Here is a 20,558-nt window from a genome sequence, read left to right as displayed (position 1 = left end):
CAACAAAAACCCAGCAAAATTACATGAAGCTTGAGATTAAATCAGTTATAGAATATCACAGTATATTTCTTCCTGTCTGCATGAGAGCGGATCACACAAGTGATCCATTAATTAGATATATTTGCAGTTTAATCACCGTGAATGCAAGGGATATAACCTTTTTTCTGCAAAAAAAAAAAAAAAAAAAAAAAACCTAAAATGCAAATAAAAAAAAAACTACCACCCAGAGTCAGTTTGACCTCGGTTTATTTGTTGGTTCGTGCAGCTGACCGTGTCGTGCTGTTATTTGGTCCCAGGTGTCAGTATTCCTGACAGAAAAAAAAACAAAACACGTCAGCCGAGGTGCTATTTACATCCTCCACCTTCAGGATGTTCCAGACCAATAACTTGCCAAAGCCATTTCTTGCGTTTGGGAAAAAAAAAAAGTGACACAGTGTTTTGCTCTACATCAACCAAATATGTTGTGGCATGCTCGTGTTGGCCGGGACCGATTCTGGCCTTCGGGGAAATAAAAGACTCCTTACGCTGCATCGCCGCCCGACCTGAACACGCCGGCTGCAGCGCGGAGCAGCTGGAGGTGGTGGAGGTCTGATTGTAGCAGGTTTACCACAGTGTCAGGTGCACCTCGCCTTCCCAACGCGTCGCGGGGAAAGTAGCCCTATAGCTCGCCTCCTGATGCCCGGAAAAACCCACGCGAGAACGGCGTCGCCGGCACGTGCAGAGAACCGTTTCTGACTGGCCGCGCCGTTTATTGCAAAAAAAAAAAAAAAAAAAAGAAAAGAAAAAGAAAAATGAAAAAAGAGGAGGGGCAAACGTGGTGGCTCGTGAGGAAAAATATATGGAGGCCCCCAAAACGTGCGCACAACAAAAGGGACATTTTTCACTTTTCAATCAAGCCCGCGGACGCAAACAGAAAAAAAAAAAAAAAATAGCTGAGGAGAGAAACTGAAGGGAGACGGATTCCTTCTCTCGGGGCCGAGGAGGAGATTACGGAGACTTATTGGAGTCGTACAGGAAAGGAGCGAAGAAAGGATCTCTCACCGCATTGTGGCAAAATTGCATATGTACACGACGAAAATGACAGATTGTAGAACCACGATAAATCAGAATACAGGATTTTCTTTTGGTTTGGTGGGGGTGATGGTGGTGGTGGGGGTGTCCAATAACACAGTTTAGTCGTGTGCGAGCTCGAATGAAGCAACAGCAAGTTGATTCCCCCGCGGCAAAGACTCCACACAAAATGAGACATGGCAGAACAAATGTTTCACCTTTTAATAAGGGGTTGCACAAATGCATTTCAGCTTCAAATGGGATTCCCAATAGGATGAAACTGCACTTGTTCTCGGGTTCTCTGCGGTATTGTGCTGAAATTCTCAGCAACGGCAACAACCAGCACTGGGAAACATCCAGTGTGCATAAGTGTGTGTGTCCTCGTGTGAGCGTGTGTATTATATATTTATGTGTATATATAAATATGTGAGTCTTCCTTTACCACAGTGATGTCTATCCCAAACACAAAGAGGGAACAGGATAGGCCAGGCCGACGATGGCTCTAAATTCTGTGTGCAATCACTATTAGAGCCCAGGTAAAATAAAAAAAAATTATTAAAAAACAAAAAACAAAAAACTAAACAAAAATGGGCAACATAAACACAAACGTCTCAAAAAGTTTCAACAAGGACCGCAGCTTAAAAATGAAGGATCACAATATACTGCCTCTATATGCAAATATCATCTCTGTATACATGTAATATTGTATTACATAAATGTGTAGATAATCTAATTGAGCTCAAAAAGCATGAAGAATAGCTTACCTTAAAAAGAGAGAGTCTAAACACAATTCAAGGGAAACTTAGCAAAGACTCCTAAAACTAAACTTTCCCCGTTTATCACCAAACGTCTACACCTACAGTAAATTATCCTCAATTTCCAACACTGTAGTGAAAATAAGAAAAAGCAGAATTCTTAAACATAATCAGTATACTGATTGGTAAACTATCATAATTAAGTAAACATGAGTTTAAAGAAAAAGAGGTTCAATTATATCACTTATGATTAGTAATATTTGTGTCTTAACTATATTTTGCATATTTTTGTTCGTGTTTTTTTTGATTTTATGAGTTTTTATCTGCGTTTTGTTTATTTCTTAAATCGCTGTAAAACATATTGAAAGTTACATCCTGTCTGTCTGTTTACTGTACAAAGTGAAAAGATTCTTTTAAATAGAATATTTACAAGGAAAAGATCAAACATACGAATGCTGACGCTGATTGATGCCCACTCCAGAGGCCTTCTTCTGCTTCTCCTTCTTATTTCCTCCTCAAAGCCCCCGCCCCGCCCCGCCCCCCCCCACACACACACGTTTTTCCTAACTTATTATTTTTTTTTATTTTGGGGTCGTACCAACCCTCTTGCTGATAATGGTTGACCTGAACTTTCAAAATGTGTGCGTATAAAAATTCCAGAGATTCCGATCAATTCATTGGGACAGTTGTGTCGGGGTTGGGGGTTTGGGGGGGGGGGGGGGGGGGGGGGGGGGGTGAATCTGATTTAAGGCTAACTCGATCAGTCCCGCTATGACAAGTGTTTTCTGTAGAGTGAGGGCAGAGGAGGAGAGAGTGTGGGATTTATGAATAGTTATTAATAGTGGTATGGAGGAAGAGGAGGAGGAGGAGGGAGGGAGGTAGGTGGGGGGGGGGGGGGCAGCCTTTATCGTTCAGTCGGGATCTGCTTCACGTCAATCACACACTCTCAGCGGGCAGATGATGGAGGTGGAATAGGGCGTCCCAGTTGTCGTCCGAATTCGGAATTCCAGACCGGGATGAATTTGAGAATGTCGTAATTCCCAGTTGGTTATGAAATTCAAATTCAGGAGTCGGAGTTGTAAAAGACCTTCTCTCTGGAAATTGGGGAAATTTGGTGAGGAAACTGAGAGGCAGACGTTCTAATGGACCGAACCCCTTGAAGTCGGAATTTTCCGAGCTGGTTGTGAATTTGAAGGGCAGAACCTTAAAAGACCCTGCCCCCTTTAAAATTGTGTTTTTTTGTAGTTTGTTTTAAAAGTGAGGTGCAGAGGTTCTGAAAGACCTCCTCCTCTGGAATTGGTTTAAAAATTGGGGAGCAGAAAAAGTCAAAGTTATACTCCGTGGAAATCTGAATTCCATGTTTGTTATGAAATTGAGGCAGAAAAGTGTTCAAGTTGGAATTCTGAGTTGGTTTTAAAAATAAGGAGCAGAACCTTAAAAGACTGACCTCCTTGAGTTTAGATTTATGGGACGAAGTTCTGAAGTCAGGATTTTAAACTTAGAGTTGACGTTGAGGAGCAGAATTTAAAAAAATAATAAAAAAATAAAGAAAGACCCCCTTCCTGTCATTCAGAATTCCAAGTGGGCTACAAAATTGAGAAGCAGAATTTTTAAAAGGCCACTTCAAATCATTTCGAATCCTTCTGGGTTGGCTCGAAAAAAACCGGCAGCAGAAATCCCAAGTTACAGAGATCTGCCCAGTTCAGGTCAGAAGTGTGAAGCTGAAGTTCAGCCGCCTGTGTGGCGTGCGAGTACAAGTTCTATTAGGAAGGTTTGCAGTGGGACTCAACCAAACTAATATATTCCTGATCGACTATTTCCAGGATGCGGAGGTGCGGGTGGTGCTGAAGGCGGTCTTGGAGGAGAAGGAGTGCAGATTGCAGTGGGCAATGACATGGATCAGACTTGAGCAGCTTCCTGTCAACAGACCGGCAAGACTTTGTGCAGCCCTTGAACGTTTGACTCCCGACGGACCAAAGACCGAACCTCGACAGAACTTCTCGATTCTGCACAGCAACGTGACGGGTCGTCGTCATCAGCAGACGGCGCGGGTCGGGGGAGGGATGGGATGATAAGGCATGTTTACTGAGTGCCTACACTGAGTTTAAAAAGTCTTGTGCAATAAATGAGGCCTCATCAGCAAAACAGACTATCTACAGCCGTCAAAAGTAAAAATCCTTTTCGCAAGATGGCCGCCTCGCCCGACGCCCCAGTCGGTGTTTCAAGCCTCTCTCTCTCTCGCTCTCTCTCTCTCGAGTAGACATCCGCCTCAGCTTGACGGTTTCCTTTTTTTGTTTGTTTTTTTTATAATTTTTTTTTATTGTATTTTATTTAAATCAGCATCAATGTCACGGGGCAACAACACTTCTACACGTTAGTTTTCTTCTTTGTTTCACCAACATTAATGACAGTGCATATACTCATCATATACAATGTCCAATCAAAGCTTTCTGCGCCAGCCTTTCAGACCGCGTCGCAAAAAAAAAACAAAAAAATGAATACCTTCAACAAGATACTAGTGAGAGGCCGAAAAAATTAAGTGCCTGGTGACTGTCATTATGTAACCTGAATAAAAGAAGTGGTCTAAAGGCTGCCATGTTGTGAACTGAGACGCGTCGGTCTATCCGTAACAATGGGACATCCTGAATAGCGATTGGTTCATAAAACACCGCCCACACTTGACATATGAAATATTTTTTACGAAGTTATAAAAGATCTTAAACGGCATCTTGTATCTAAACCATCAGCAGCAGCGTCTCAAATCTGCTGTAAAACCCTTTTTTTTTTTTCTTTTTTTTTTCTCGTTTTTACTGCAGATTTTGGCTCATAAATGCGACGAGAACACCCGAGCCGCCACTAGAGGGCGCCGGGTCGTGCCGCGCGAGGACCGTGAACTGGAGGACACTTCCACCGGAGACCATTAAGGCACGTCCTTCCTCTCAGTATCTTCAGCTTCTTGACGAAACATCGTTAGTTCACAGTAACACAAGTTCAGACTGACGGGAAAAAAAACTAAAATGTGTTTATATATGTGTGCGCACACTTGAATCATAATGTCTCAAAACACCTCCCCCCACCATTTAAAAAAAAAAAAAAAAAAAAAAAAAAAATAGGACCTGTAAGCTCTTAAATTTGTCTTCCAGATCCTGGTTTACCAAGCAAATAAATGTATGAGCATGGAGCAAAATATTCTACAGAAAACAGAAAAACAGGAGTTAAGGACTCAGTCTTTCTGGCTTGTTTGGTTGAACTAAGAACAACCGTCCTGCCGCCACAAGAGGCAGACAGAATACAACTACAGATACTAAAACAGTAGTGAAATATTATACCAAACAGAACACAAAACAAGAAAAACTTAGTGATATCATAAGCAGTGTTATCATAATCAGCACTAACATCTTTGTTATTCACAACGTTATCAGTATTATTGTTGTTCTTATACCCTGTTTTTTCTAGAAGAATATCTTATTATCATTCATGATTGTATTTCTCATAGCAAACAAGATCAGCTCTTTTGGCATCAGGATGAGGAGGAGGAGGAGGAGGAGGAGGAGGAGGAGGAGGAGGAGGAGGAGGAGGAGTGGGGGCTGAGAGGAAGAGGAGAGAGGGAGAAAAAGAGAAAGGAGAGATGGACGGGCCAGGCTGTCTCCAGCTGGACATAGCGAGAAAGACGGAGAAGTACCAGTCACCTCCCGTGTCGCGGCTCGGGGTAAACGTGACAATGTCTACTTTCCGCGGTGACACAGGGGCAGATGGGCAGTTCGCTCGCCGCCGCCGCTCACGTCGTCCTTCCTCAGAAAACGCTCAGCGGGAGCCTTCGGACAGCCGTCGAGTCGCACCAGGCTCGAGCGGCGGATTTCGAGATGAGGTGTCGCCTTGTTACAACATCAACCAAGTACATTGACTCCTACCACACTGGCGGGTGAAATGATGGACTTGAGTTGAGGTTGAGGGAGGATGTTAATCGACCGTTTGGAAATAAATGGAGAGTAGCTTTGGCCATTTCTGAGGGAGGGCTAACATCCCACGCCTCCTCAGAGTGTCCTGATTAATTTACCCATATTTTCCCGCAAAAAAAGCAACACTCATTTTCAACATTCTCCTGCTGAACCTATATATCTGAGTCTCTACCTTTCAGTGCCTCTTTGTCTCCTCTTTCTGTCTCAAGTTTGCCTACAGTGTCTTTAGCATCATCCCTGATCTCCTGACACCAAAAGCCTACTATTGCTCCCCCGTTTCTCCCTCCCCACCCTCTGCTCCACCTCCCCCTTTGTTGTCTCTCACACGTCAGACTCGATGCTGGAGAGTTTCTCGTACACATGGCCATTGCTTCCGTTGAAGGGACGTGGGGGGCCGACCCCCAGCATGGAGCCATGGTGGTTCATCCCACCGAGGCTGAGCTCTTTCGGGAACCGGGGTGTCATGTTGGACATCACCCCGGCCGTGGCAGACGCCGGCAGATATGACGTTGTACTCATCTGGCTCCTGAAGTCACTGCGGCTGTTTTTGGCAACTTGTTGCTGCTGCTGCTGCTGCTGCTGCTGCTGCTGCTGTTGCTTTTTCATGTAATATTGTTTGGCTCCGTGCATCAGACACTGGTCGTCGCCAAAGGTGGGTATAAAGGGGTTTTGGTTTACCCGGTCGGGGTAAAGAGATTTGGATAAAGAGAATGCTGCCCCGCCTCCTCCTTCCATCAAGGATCTGTCCCTCTCTCTCATGTCCCTCTCTCCGATGGAGCGGCGGTGGAGGCCTTCGCCACCTCTGAACAGGCCAAATGGTGAGCCGGGTCCTTTCTGGCTTTCGCCTCCATAAAACAATGGGTCCCTTTCCCTTTCTCTCTCCGAGCCCCCGTGACGCTCAAATATGTGTGCGAAGGGGCTGGTGCCTTCCATATAGCGTTCCTTCTCTTTCAGACTAACACTCCTGGGAGGGGGCAGCATGCCTCCCATACCGGCACTTCCCATCCCAACACCACCTAAACCTCCCATCAAACTTCCCATCCCACCTGATTCTTCTTTTTGAAGGTCGACAAATGTGTCATACGAGTGCTGCCGCCGAAGCGGTTTGCCAAATCCTCCGCTTTTCCTTCTCTGCTGGGCCTGAGATTGAGGGCCTCCGCCCATACCTCCTCCTCCCATACCTGTCCCACCCCCCATCTGTTCCAAGAGGTGGTTGTTGTCCTCGCTGATATCATAGAGATTTCCTGTCTTTTTACAACCTTCGCAGCGCATGCAGGTCGCAGAGCTGGGGCGGCTGCTTCCTCCACCTCCCGAGGAGCCACAGCTCATGCCGCCGTAGCCACCGCCGCCGTGTATGGACATCTGCTTGCCCCCAGGAGCCCGACAGTTTCTGCACTCCCACTCTCCGCCTGCCAACCCAGAACCTCCCCCACTTTTTGAATCAGCCTTTTTGGGTTTGCTTTTAAGAAAGTCATCCACCGGGACCAAGGAGGTGCAGGGCCCACCGTCTCTGCTCCCGGGGCCTTCCGTCAAGTCCACGTGTTCCCACTGAGGAACGCCCTCTTTGGGCCGGAACTGGTCCAAGTAAAAATCCCTAACGCTCTCCTTTTCTCTTAAAAGATAGGAGTTGCCGTCGTTGTTCCCGCCTCCGCCCACTCCGCCGCCTCTCTTGCGTTCGGCGGGCAAAAGTGGGGGGGAGGAAGAGCGGTGGCCGTGGTAATGGTGGTGGCTGATGTGGTAGGGCTTCCTCCTGTAACCCAGCTCAATCTCGTCCAGCTCCCGTCTGGACTTGGCAGAGGCCGGCCTCTTCTTCAGGCTGTCACGGTACTGTTTGCGCTTCTTGGCATTACCCTCCAGGTTTCCGTAAGTAACTGTGTGCGTAGAAATGTCAGAGACATCGGAGCGTATATTTCCATCGTCATCTCCTCTCCCCCCACAGTAGCCGTGTCCCGGGATGTAGGTCGAACTCGAGGCGCCTCCCTTGAACGAGAACTTCCCGTACAGGTCGGGCAGGCCTCCCTTGAAGCCCTGGCTCGGTGGGGGAGTCTGTCCCGACAGCAGGTCAAACTTGCTCATGTTTCTGTGGGTTAATGCGGAGCATGGCTGGGTGGTGAAAATGGGCGCCACGCCTCCACCCAAGCTGTCACAGTCGAACATGCCTCCCTCCAGAGAGCTGGCACTGCCCAAACTATGAGGCCTGTTGGCAGGTGGTCCGTTAAGCCCAAGGGTCGAGCCATGGTGATGCAGGTAGTGGTCCTGGTACAAATTACTGTCCTTGAGGTGGATGTTGCCAAACGTCCTCTCCACCTCGCTGATGTAGTCACTGAACATGTTGTCTTCTGGTGGATAAGGTGGCTTGCAGTCTGAGTGGCCCGCCAAGCTGCGCCGATGTTCAGAGATGTCGTAAACAGAAGATTCGCGGCGGATGAAGTCCAGCGCGCTGTGCGGGGAGCCGTTCACCCCCGACAGGGAGGCCATGTTCTTGGCAGTGCGTAAGAGGCGCATGATGTTGGAATGGGTGTTGTTCATGGTGGCTGAAGGGGAGTTCAGCGCCGAGCTGCTCTTCTCTTCGATCTGCACCCCGTGAATGCAGCTGTAAATGCCCTGCAAGGAGAAGAGAGGAGCGTTAAAGTTCACACATTACAAACATTTTTATTCACCTACATTATTTTCTGATTCAACCAAAAGATCGTGTATGAACTTCTGTTACTGTATAAAACATGCTCTATAAAAATCACAGGTCACTACTTCACTTAAAACAACTGTCAGCGACGAAATATTAAAAACCAATTTGTGAAATGACGCCTAGTCAGAATGGCAGAGACCATCACGAGGGAACATGCTTTCTATTGCTGTCATTTCAAGTTTTTGAAAAATGTAAACAATAATGCATCCAGCCAACAGGGGGCAACCAAGTTTGATTTGAGTGCCGTCTCATCCTCTATCTTTCATAGAATTAAAGATTGTAATCCATGGCTAAACATGCGTTTCTGACACCTTCTTTCTACAGACATCTTGCGAAAACGTGACACAATAGAACAATATTCTTTTAAATAAAGTCACTTGTCTGATGGTGATTTGCAGAATACGAGTAAATGAGTGTCAAATCATGATTTTAGGCTTTAGGTTTTAACATCGGAAACTTGGCATCCTTGGATCAGTTTCTTGACTTGATTTTTTTTCTTTTTGTTAGATCAAATATTTATTACAAGTTGGCAAACAAGGATTTGAGGCATTTCTGCTATCGAAAGGTAAAAAGTGTCTCTTCCGAAAAGCAACGACAGGGAAAACTAACAGTCAATCGGGTTTCTTCCAACTGCCATTATTTACTTCCAGCTTCTGAACTGGACTTCAGAAGGGATAAAGCTTCATCCCAGATTTCACTATGGAAAGTAGTATCTGGTATAACGTCTACGGTGCATGCAGCGTTTGTGCTTGGTGTGGGAGGCTGTTTCAAACACAGCCAAGGACTGAAGCTGCTTCTCGTCTGCTGTTGTTAAACCCCCTGTGTAAGACCTCATGTATGCCGAGACTAACTTTAGATCAGATCTGATGAGCAACTGCAGTGTTCGAATCATTTAAATTTAGTAACCTTTAGTAGAAACGAGAAGAAATTGAGTGTTTATGCCGACAATACCTTGCTGTATATCAGTGGTTCTCAAAATGTGAGAAGATAAGCTCTCTCACAGACCTTAAACCATTCGATAAAACTTATAGACGGTAGCATATAATCTATTCATTGGTGTGAGACAAAGTGAGGCAGTGTCAGTGAAAAAGAAGATTCAGAGAGGACAGCGTGGCTCGATGGCGGATGATTGATACAGGAAAAAGGGCTGTAAAACACCGCTCGGAACCGCTGGTCAATACCTTTAATCAATGTGATTAGAATTCAGCAGAACAATATCCTTCGGCTGATATTAAACATTACACTTTCACAACCCCTCAATTGCCAATGGCCACAACACAATTTCCTTCCACCAGAAAGGCCAAATCAAGGAGACAGTGGCTGAGCCTCACAGTGACAGAAAGATAAACTGCCCCATTTACATTCAGTGATGTACGATACAATATTCAGATAAAAATGGATGTACAGCAGAGAGCAAACCAGGCATGACGGATGGGGACGGTAAGAGATCGGATCAATGCCCAACAATGATTTTGCTCAGTTTTTCAGGACGTCTAGTAATGGCTGGGGAAACAAGGCGGCACTTTGACCCCCGTTAGAGATCAAAGATGCGCCGATCTCCATCCTGTTTCCACGTGGAGAGGTCAGGACCCTGCAGAAAGGGCGAAGGGTCTCCCACCCGTCATATACCTTCCGCCGTTTAGGCGTGACCCCACCCCTTCGCTCCTTTTATCTAATGATAAGACGGGTGGAGCCCCGGCCCCTCCGTCCCCAGCCACTTGTTCCTGGTTGTTAATTAGCGACATGGACTCGTCCCGCATTGCAGCAGAAAGACTCATCCCTCATTCGGGGTTTATAGATAATGTTATTACTTCTTTTAATTTCACAGTCTGTTAACAGCCGAGTATGTAAAGCTCGACAGTGGCTGGAGCTCAGGGAGGTTAACATAAATATAAAGTGACTCAACACTATTAAAGAAAGGTGGGATTCGGAGTGCAGGAGAAACGCACACTCCCACCTTCCAGAGTGATTTCTTCTTCTTTCAATTTCACTTCGAACATCTTTCAATGTTTATCAGGTCCTTTCTCTGTCTCATCCGTGTTTCTTTTTTCCATCTGTCTGTTTATATAATTGGTCCTCACTTCGTCCCTTTTGTTTTTCTTCTTTTATTGTTGTGATTATGCCCCACCTGCTGCTGAATCTGTCACATCCTCCCTCCCGTGACTTCCATGAACATCGTCCCGTCGCGGGGCGAAGTTTTCACAGATATATTTACCTTCGTCTCGGGACGTTTTGGTGGCTGTGATGAGCAATGATGCAGCTTAAGAGCAAGGTCAGGATGCATATTTATACTTTCTCTCTCTCTCTCACAAATAAACAGCGGCAATAACCACGAGCAGGAACAAGAAGTTATGACGGCAGTGCATCAAATCTCGGACATCTAACAAAGCGACTGCTGCTTTGTATTCGATAGCAGGTTTTGGTCTACTCTGCATGCCCACATAATGCAACAGTGGGCAGCTTGCTCCTGGCCTGGCGCTACAGGAGATGATTATTGCGGACGGCAGTGTGAGTAGAAGTGACCGCGGCCCCGAGGGCTCCGCAGCTCGGCGCAGCACAATCTATAGGCGATTACACCAACACAAAAAGGCAGGAAATGGGCAAATCACCTGCCGCCTGCAAGTGCATCCAACTGTACGCGTGGCAACTCATGACTTAAGGTGGCGCGCACGCACGGCGCCGAATGCAAACGAGCGCAGTTGCGACGTGGCGTGCGCACCGCGAAAAGCGAAGTGATTAAACCTCTAATACATTTACGGTTCTGAAGTCATTAGAGGCTTTTTAAATCAATATAATTAATTTGCTTCGGTGCTGCAGGTGGGACGTGGAGGAGCAGGTAGCCCGGGGGGGGGGGGGGGGGGGAGAGCCGCTCGCCGAGGGAGCGAACGCTAACCGACCGTGCAGCCGTGACCGGGGCCATGTGACTCACGCCAGCCGTGACAGATGTCTCATTTTTTACACCGCAGAGCTTAAATGTTAATTGCGGCAATAACAATAAGGTTTATTGGATTATGCTGTGAAATTAAAAAAGCGGAATCAATCTGAGTGGCAGAGAGGAGGAGAGCGGAAAGTGAAAGGGGTGTGGGGGGGGGGGGGTGAAGCTGTGGACGAGGACGGAGGAAAAATAAACTGTAATTTTCACTGTTGTTTCACAGATTCCGTGCGCTGTGCTACATATTCAAATGAGCCACCCCGATGAATATATTACCCTTGAATATATTAGCATACTGAATCAACGGCCACGGCGGCATTCATTTGTTGCATGAAAGTCAAAGGTAATTTCTGTAAATGAGAGCAGTCACCCCAGTGTTATACAAAAGCATAATTGGTCTCTGATCCCGTTCCTTTACAAATTACAATAATAATGTAGGAATCTAAAACTCGGCCGGTCTGTGGGAACGAGAAGCCAGATGACATCTTCGCAACAAATATTTTACACTTCATCTACACAGACACACGCATTATAAACAAGGCGACGTCGTAAAATTAACACGGTACAAAATAATCAAACTTGGCCACTGGAGCGTAATATTAGAAGGGGAAAATGTTTTTTTTCTTGGTCTTCTTTCTTTTCGCTCTTGCAGTGTTGCTTTCTTGGCACAAGCAGCAACGGCCTATCAAATGCAGGGAGCGAGGCGGTGTGTGGCTCCGCCGCTGTAAATTAGCCACGTGGTTTCGCCTGCAGCGGTTCACCTTCAGAGGCACGCAGTGAATTACACCGGAGCCATGTCAAAACAATTGGAATGCAAATCAAATACCTCGGGGGGGTGACTTTGGTCCCCCCGGAATCCAGCAATCTACCCACTTCGGTTCGGTGGCCGATTTTCTTTCTTTCTCTCTGTCTTTTTTTTTTTTTTTGGTGAATTATTGATTTCGGTTCAACATTTTGTAAATATTTACCTCCCGGGCGTCACAAAGACCAAACGGAGGGAGAAAGCTCCTGCGTCTGTGTATGCTTTGGCAGTGAGAGTTCGCCTCGGTTAAGGACATGTGCCCGTTTGTAATTTTAGCATCTCTAAAGCCTCGAATAACATTCGTTTTCAGAGACATTAGCGCCGGTGAAGCCAATCCAGGGATGAGTGAACAAGCGGCGAAGGTGACTTTACACACCAGAAGGGTTCAGTGACGCAGAGGTAAACACTGTTTTGGGGTGTTGTCATTCAGCCTCGCGACAGAGCGCCGACAATAATAATCAGGATTTATTTTTAGCCGTCACAGCTTTAGCAGCTAACCACAGAATAACAACCACTCCTCCATCTAATCAACAGTCAACTGGACTTTGGTCTTTTGCAGAATATATCTGTGCACTTATTGAGCAAAAATAAACTACAAAGGCAAAAGATGAGCGATGCATCTATTTGTGAGTATTGGCGCGTAATGAGCAGTGTCTCCCCTCTGTCCTCTTGCTTTGTCCTGCAGGTATCGCTGGCACGGAGCCAAAAGCCCCAGACGAGTCGCCCCTGCTCCCGTCAACCTGCGCCGTGTTGATTATTTTTGCTCTTTGTTGTTCTCGGCCAGTTGCCGTTCCCTGCTCGGTTATTTTCTCCCTTTGTCACCGTCCACTGAGTCACATGCGGCTCCTCAGACCTTCTACAGTGGGTCCCTCTTGCTTCTACTTTTGAAATTGACAGTTTATTTGGTGCATAGCAGAAAGGCCTTGAGCATTTAATCCGATGTGGTCAGACTGTGTGTGTACCTCATTGACTTAAACACATTCTTTTATGTTTTCTTCACCATCGTCATGTCTGCTTCCTCATGTTTCAACCTGCACGTTGTAGGACTGTGTACTCACTGCCACAATCATGTCTTTGTAGATTAAATCATGACTACACATCTTTTTGGTCATTTTAACCTGATGCAGTCTTGTTGACTTCAGTTGAGAGAGAGGACAGTCCTGGTTCGCTCTCCTGCTTCACACCAAAGTTCAAGTCTGAACTTGGAGGCCTTTGTGGAGTTTGCATGTTCTCCAGATATTAACTGTTATTGTATCAAGCGCGACGAAACATAGCTGAGCTTAAAAGATAAACTTCGTCAGACCGATGCCTCATTTACATGATAATATTTCACGTGAAAACGCAACATTTCCTATATTTTTGTTTCAGAAAATGTTCACACAGCAACGACTATGAAAACAACGTAGTTACCCCACAAGGTCATGAATTGGGGCTGTTGGTTGTTTTTGTAAAGACTCTGCACATGTGCACAGAAATCAACACGCCAAAAACATCAACAATGGCAAGTTTAGGGATATTTTTGTTTTAATGTATTGCCAACGAAGACTGTTGGTTCATTTTAAAACCGGCCAGTTGATTTTTACAGCATGAAGAGTTAAAGTTGTTACTGGCGTATATTGATCTGCGTTAAATCTAATAAGTGTTTCAGGTAGTAAAGGACGGCTGCTGCAGCAGCGATGCTTGACTTTGCTCCAGTGTACTTGATCAACCTTAAACACACTTCATTGGAAAAATGTATCTCTTGGTCCGGAGCTGATCAACATTCATGAGAGGAGAGCGTCTCCCAACTGCGTGCAAACACGAGTTTCAGTTTCCGACGCGTTCGTGGTCACGAAGAAGGATATCAGCCCCCCCCACCCCCACCCCCACCCCGGCTCACCCTGCTGATTGAGAAGACGAAGCCGGGCTGTCCGGAGCAGACGCCCATGAAGCAGAAGCGCAGCTGCCAGTAGAACCAGTGTTCGCAGATGAAGGTGATGAGCGAAAGCGCCATGGCGGCGCCCAGCATGTAGAAGACGCCGGCCATGTTGTCCACATCCAGCTGGCTGGACATCACCTCGTTCTTCTCGTGGTGGCAGATTCCCGTCAGCCACAGCGACTCCAGCTCCTCCATCTCACCTGGGTGGAGGACATGTGAGGGAGTGGCGGCGATCGGGGTGTGGGGGGGGGGGGAGGGGGCAGATGGCAGGAAGAAGGATGGGAGCAACGGAACAACAACAAGGAGGAGAAGGACAAGTGGAGATGAAGATGAGACAGATGACGACATGTCCAGACGTGTTTTAATAATTTGACCGAGAGAAATGAAATGGAAAAAAAAAAAAAAAAAAAAAAAGTGGGAATGAAGTTAAAATATAAAGTAGAGGATCGGTGTGATGTAACAGGAGGAGGGGTGTTGAGGACACCAGGGATGAAGACAATGATGCAACAGAGGAAGGGAGGAGGGAAGATGACGGGCAGGCGGAGAGAAGAAGAGAAAAAGGGGGGGGGGTGGGGGGGGGGGTGTAGGGTGTAAGTCAGAAGTGAAATAAGGCCTCTGAATTGAGCAGCGACAGAAAAACCGACACATGCCACCGGTCACACGTTAATGACATCAATATCATTCACACACTGCTTTCTGCAAGTAATTGCGTCTGTAGGTGTCTGCCGCTCGGCCCCCCGAGCTGCCGGGCCCGTTTGTGGGTCACCTTCTGTTTCATCACGAGCCGCTTGCCTATCAAAGCCGGCCGAGGCGCGACAGGCGTCGGTTAATTAATCATACATCCGTCCACTGCCGCTCATGCATCGCGGTGCTAGCTGGACTCTGAACATCAATGGAGATCGCCGAGCCATACAAAGTCAGAATGAAGCGACACACACACACACGCACACGCACACACACACACACACACACACACACACACACACACACACACACACACACACACACACACACACGGACGTCAACACGAACAGGTAGCCTTCTTAAGCAACTACTAAACTAACAGTCTGCAGCGATGTGCTTCGCTGGTACAACATGTTGTGTTTCGGTTGTGTGCCGCTTCACTTAAAAATCACCCAACCAAAAAAAAAAAAAAAAAAAAAAAAACCCCAGGAAAATACAGCAAAGCCAGGCGTACACCGCAACCTTCAGCTTGACCTGCACTGTAAGTAAATCCTTTGTGACGTAAAGCTTAAGCGTGTGATGGATGTACTGGCGCCGTGCACTCCGACTGTACAGCCCACACGCCGTGTTCCTGTGTGGGGTCGGGGTGGGGGGGGGGGGGCACACCTGAAGGCTGCTTGTTGACCGCCGGGGAAAAACGGAAAGACCAAGTCCAAGTCGTTTGTTTTAACAGGAGAAACGTGACCAAGTCAGAAATGTGCAACTACCCAGAAGTGTCACGACAATGCAAGTGACTCGTCGTCGTTGCATTTACGTTTCAGCTTTTGCATTGAGTTTCATCGTTCCGGTCCGTGTGTGTCACTGTCAAGGTCATCTTTAGGCTGAAACCATGCAAAAAAAACCCAAAATAAAACAAAAGGTGATTATATGAGAAGGAGAAAACATCAAGAAATGATCCTAATGTAGCATCCCATGCTGTGTGCATGAGGCACCATATTGTCACGATTACTCGTCGTACAGATTGATAAAAAATGATCAATATTTCCAATAAAAACGTCTGTTTTAGGATCAATATTTGTATTGAAGCAGGGGTGTCAAACACATTTTAGTTCAGAGGCCACATACAGTCCATCTGGCTGATAAAACAGTGCCATGATGACACTCAAAATTACACTTAATTTTTTTTTTTCTTTTCGTGGTGGTGCAGAGTGATGATGATGTCAATAGTTTCACAAAATGGAACCATAAGTTCTGAAAATAACTACAATCTCTGATGTAACCTTTTGGTGCAAAATAAAGTCAAATATTTAAAGAAAAACTTCTCCTAAAACTGTTGCATTATCAATGTTTTTACCGACTCACCCTGACAGCTTCGCTTTACAGCTTTAAGTTTTCTAGCTTTCATGGCAGAATCATGGATTTCTCAGCTCGGGTCTCAGTGTTGTGTTGTGTCCGTGACTTTTAAGAAACTTGCTTTAAAATCAATGATTTTTTATTTTTGACACTTCTACAATTTGGTGGTTTGGTGGACCGGATTGGAGCTTTTTGTGGGCCGGTTTTGGTCCACGGGCCTTATGTTTGACAAACCTGTATCAAAGGGTTGATATTTCAGATTTATGTTGCTCTTCACTGGACCTTCTGAAAATCAGCTGGCCGATATTCAGCACAAAGTTCAACTTGCTGTCTGTAATGGTACTAATGAAAATGGCCAAAGAAAAAAGCATTATGATGATTTACTTCCTTTGATATTCTTCGAAGCTTCAGTGAAAATGTGCTGAGACCAGCTTCTCGCGATCATGTGCTTCTGGCCAAGCATGGCTACGAGGCCGGTGTCAAACTACAGACACTTTATGCTGCATGTCTGCAGGTTTGCATGATTAAAGAAAGACTTCCTGCAAGCAAGTGAAGCTGTGAAAAAAAGAAAAAGAAAAGTGGTCTGGAAGAGATAAAAGCTACCGCAGCTGGTTTCAGCCAGAGGGTAAACAAAAGGGCTGCGCGAAGATTTTTTTTTAAAAACTCACGAATCACGAAAAGCCAAGAGGAGCTCCATGGTGTGGAAAATAGCTGAAAATAAAAAATAATGGGTTCCCTTTGAAGTAACATTTGGGGAAGTGTGTTTTGTACTTACATGAAAATGTTTTAGACATAAAAGTAGCATCAATCTTCAAGTCGAAACTCACTGCCATAAAGTAAATAAAGCCGTTTCCCTAAAACGACTCCTTTACCTTTGTTATGTGCCTGTCTTTGTGGGGAAACAATACGAGCGGAATCAAATATGAAAAAAAAAAAACCAAAAACAAATGAATCAACCGAGAAAATGACAACTCTATTAACCGAGTTTGATCACCTGTCAATCCCCTTTTCTTACATTTAAGTCAAAACGGTTTCGTCTTTCAGGCCGGGTGTCACATTTTCCTTTGCGTCACACGACCCGGACGGCGTCTCAGACGTGTGACGCCGTCCGCGTGACTCCCATCGCTTTCTAGGCCACCGGGAGGGGAGCGGACACGGCGGAGGCGTGGCCAAAGTGACATTGAAATCCTGAGAGGGCCGAGACGGCGCCGCTGCCGGCCGGCCGGCCGACCTACCGACCCACATTCACACAACACCGGGTGCGACACGTGTGCAAGGTGACACACTAATTATCACTCAAAAGTTGGGGAGAGTGCTCAGTTTGAACGTCTAAACTGCTAATCAATGGACGTGACGGGACGGAGACGCGGGGCGGGTTGGTAAACGTACTTCTTGTAAAACACACGCGCACCGACACGCATCGCTTACACACATAGGGAGTCTAATTTTGAGAGGGATGACCCACATTCACATGGGCACACACACACACATGCAGTGTCAAAATACACCAGGAGCTATGCTGGCACCTCTAACTGGGACGCGCGATAGCGGGCCCTGGGGGGGCCCGTGGTTCACGACGCTACAGCAACACACACAGACACACAAACTAACACACCAAACTTTCACTGGATTTCCTGTTCTGGACCGAAGCGAACATCTAAAAAAAAAAAAAAAAAGGACATTGGTCGATAAACTTCGCAGGAGGTTATTGTTGTCGCTTTTGTCTTGATGAACCATAAAGCACACACTGCGCAGGTTAGCGACGGACAGAAGGGATTTTTTTTTTTTATCTTGCTCGTTCAGAGACTCATTAAGGCTGCGGCTCCGGCGGTAACGAAGTGCATTTCAAAGCAACAAACCCCGGAGAGCTTGGACCGTCTCACATAAAAAAAAAAAAAAAAAAGCCAGGGCGACCATAAAGCGCCCGGCGCTGGAGCTCAAACCTCAAAGTTTACGTCTCTGCTAGCGGAGCGTTGCCTTTACGGTCCGATCGTAGAACAAACGGAGGAATCCGTGTACGTTTGGCTTCAATCGGACTCTGAAATACCTTAAATGAAACTCGAATGATATTTCACAAGGACCGTCCCTCCAGAACATAGTGCCTCGTTTTAAGAACAATTTTCTTAAAAATCTTAAAATTGTTCTTAAAATCAGACATTTCAACTTTTTTTTTCCAAGTGCATAATGAAAGAAAAGTACCTGCTATCGTTTTGTTTCCGAACCATATTCAACATGACTTGAGGCCGTCATCAAAAACGAATTGAGCAAAGGCTGTGAATACTTCCTTACTTGTGATTTTCTTTAGTTATTAATTTTAATATATTTGCAAAAAAACCCCAACTATTTTTCACGTTGTCATTACGGGGTGTTATTTAATCCATTTTGGAACGAGGCTGTAACATAACAAAATGTGGAAAAAGTGTGAAATGCTGATTAATTTGCACTAAAATCACCATAGGAGCTTTTATACACTTTTTATTACCTTTGCCAATGAAAGCTGGCCGAAAAATGTATGTTTTCCGCGAGAATTTATTTACTGATTTGTATGTATCGGCTTCACCCAAACTGCATGAAATCTTCAGGGATGATTTATCATCGTCGAAGGACGAATCAATTAGATTTTGGGACGTTAACATCCAACCGTTTCCGAAAAATTCCCCAAAGCTGCAAAAAAAACCCCAATTGGATGGTAGAAGGCGCCTCATGAAGGAGCTCAAAGGAGATCAGTGTCTGTTGCCATGGAGACACTCAGTGTCTCACACTGCGATGTTGCTCCCGGCGAAGGTTCTCGCATTCTAGAATTCCAGAATTGATCAAACACAGCCTCCGCCGAACTCGCTGGTGAAACTGTGGTTTTATCTCAGTGGCTATCTGACGCATCTGGAAGTAATTATTCGCGCGACGCATCAGTACGGCTGTCGGCGTGACGGGGGTCGCCGCCGGCCGGGTGCATTAAACGGTGGTTATGAGTGAAACGGGGGAGGAAGCTCCTCTTCCTCCTCCTCCTCCTCCTCCTCCTCCTCCTCCTCCTCCTCCCTCACCGTCGCCGAAGAGCTGCAGGATGGCCAGGTCCACGTGTCTCTTCCAGAGCGACTCCTTCTGGATGGCGATGCCGTAGCCCGTGGTGGCGAAGATGTACCCGCTGCCGATGGTCACCAGCTTGCAGCCCTCGTCCCTCCCGGCCATGTAGTTCAACACGGCGGCGTCATAAATGAAGGCATCCAGTTTGCTAAAGAAAAGGAGAGAGAGAGAGAGAGAGAGAGAGAGAGAGAGAGAGCGATAGGTTACAATTAATTAGCACTTAGGAGTCAGACATCGCAGCTACAACATTCCAATTAACCTGCTAAATAGCACTAAGCTGCTGATAACTGTAATAGACTTCCTCTTGGTTTGCCAAAGGCTGGCGCTGGCACGCAGACCGTGGAACAGGCACACTCCATGCAAACTGAAGAGGGGGAGTGAAAGTATTATTAGAGTTCGTTCGGCTGCAATATGCCTGGAAATAAACAAAGAGACTTCAGCACCGACTGGTATTTGATCTAAATTTCCCCCCGACATTCGTCAAAATGTACAGAAATGACGGCGTGCGGACATTTGATGAGCTTATATTTTCAGGGTCAAGTTACTCTGGCGAGTCAGTGTTTCCACCACGGTTCAGTTCATGGAGGCCGTCTGTATCGCATTAGAGCAGAAATTCTGACATTTGAATACAAAAGGTTGGAACCTGCGTCTGTTTCAATAATGTTTATGTTTGTTATTTTTAATTCTGGCCAGGTGATGGCCAGCTTTTTTTTTTTTTTTTTTTTTTTTTTTTTTGTATTGCGTAGAAAATAACTGAAAAGTGGATGAATAAAGTAAACGTTTTACTCAAGTATCTGTAACAATGAGCTCAGCTGTGGCAAATAAACAATGTTTGGTCGACTGATGTACCGGGAAGTTATGAAATAATAAAATATATTTGATGGTTGTTGACGTTTTTCAATTGTAACCTGTTGAAGTCTGTGTAAATAAACACCATAATGTGCCTTTTATATGTGTTAAAAAAAAGTGCTTTTTTAAAAATTGAATTTGTATTATTTGGGTAGAAATATAATCAATGATCATACGGGTAATTATGAGAAATCTAAAGTGTATCGTGTTCGGTGAGCAACATACTTTTATTCTGAAAAATGCACAGCCACTGACATCCAACAACTCAGAAAACACAATATTTATGTTGCATTTCTTCACTGCTGCGTGGAAACCAGGTCCTCACCCGGCCTTGAGGCTCGCCAGGGCTTCGTTGACGTTCCTCTGGTGAAACTTGGTCATGTAAGAGTGCATCTCGGGATAGTTGTTCCTAATATTTCGCTCTGTGCTCCCGTTGGGGACGGTGCCAAACCGGAACGGTGGAGAAAAGTCGTTGGGACTCTGGAACTG

General features: G+C 45.9%; 1 protein-coding gene across 1 annotated transcript in view; it reads right to left on the bottom strand.

The window, feature by feature from the left end:
* Nucleotides 1-6,085: 6,085 nt before the first annotated feature.
* Nucleotides 6,086-20,558, bottom strand: part of grin2ba (glutamate receptor, ionotropic, N-methyl D-aspartate 2B-a) — a gene marked incomplete at both ends in the record, with an annotated part of 131,732 nt that continues 117,259 nt past the window's right edge. Inside the window, 4 exons of the mRNA XM_080511521.1 lie at nucleotides 6,086-8,368; nucleotides 14,064-14,302; nucleotides 19,181-19,368; nucleotides 20,395-20,555. Coding sequence (XP_080367647.1) covers nucleotides 6,086-8,368; nucleotides 14,064-14,302; nucleotides 19,181-19,368; nucleotides 20,395-20,555 — 2,871 coding nt within the window. The remainder of the gene's footprint in view (nucleotides 8,369-14,063; nucleotides 14,303-19,180; nucleotides 19,369-20,394; nucleotides 20,556-20,558) is intronic.

This window comes from Blennius ocellaris (genome assembly GCF_963422515.1).
Source record: "Blennius ocellaris genome assembly, chromosome: 16".
Taxonomy (NCBI): domain Eukaryota; kingdom Metazoa; phylum Chordata; class Actinopteri; order Blenniiformes; family Blenniidae; genus Blennius; species Blennius ocellaris.
Note: the sequence above shows the minus strand (reverse complement) of the source record. Positions and strands in the feature narration are given on the sequence as shown.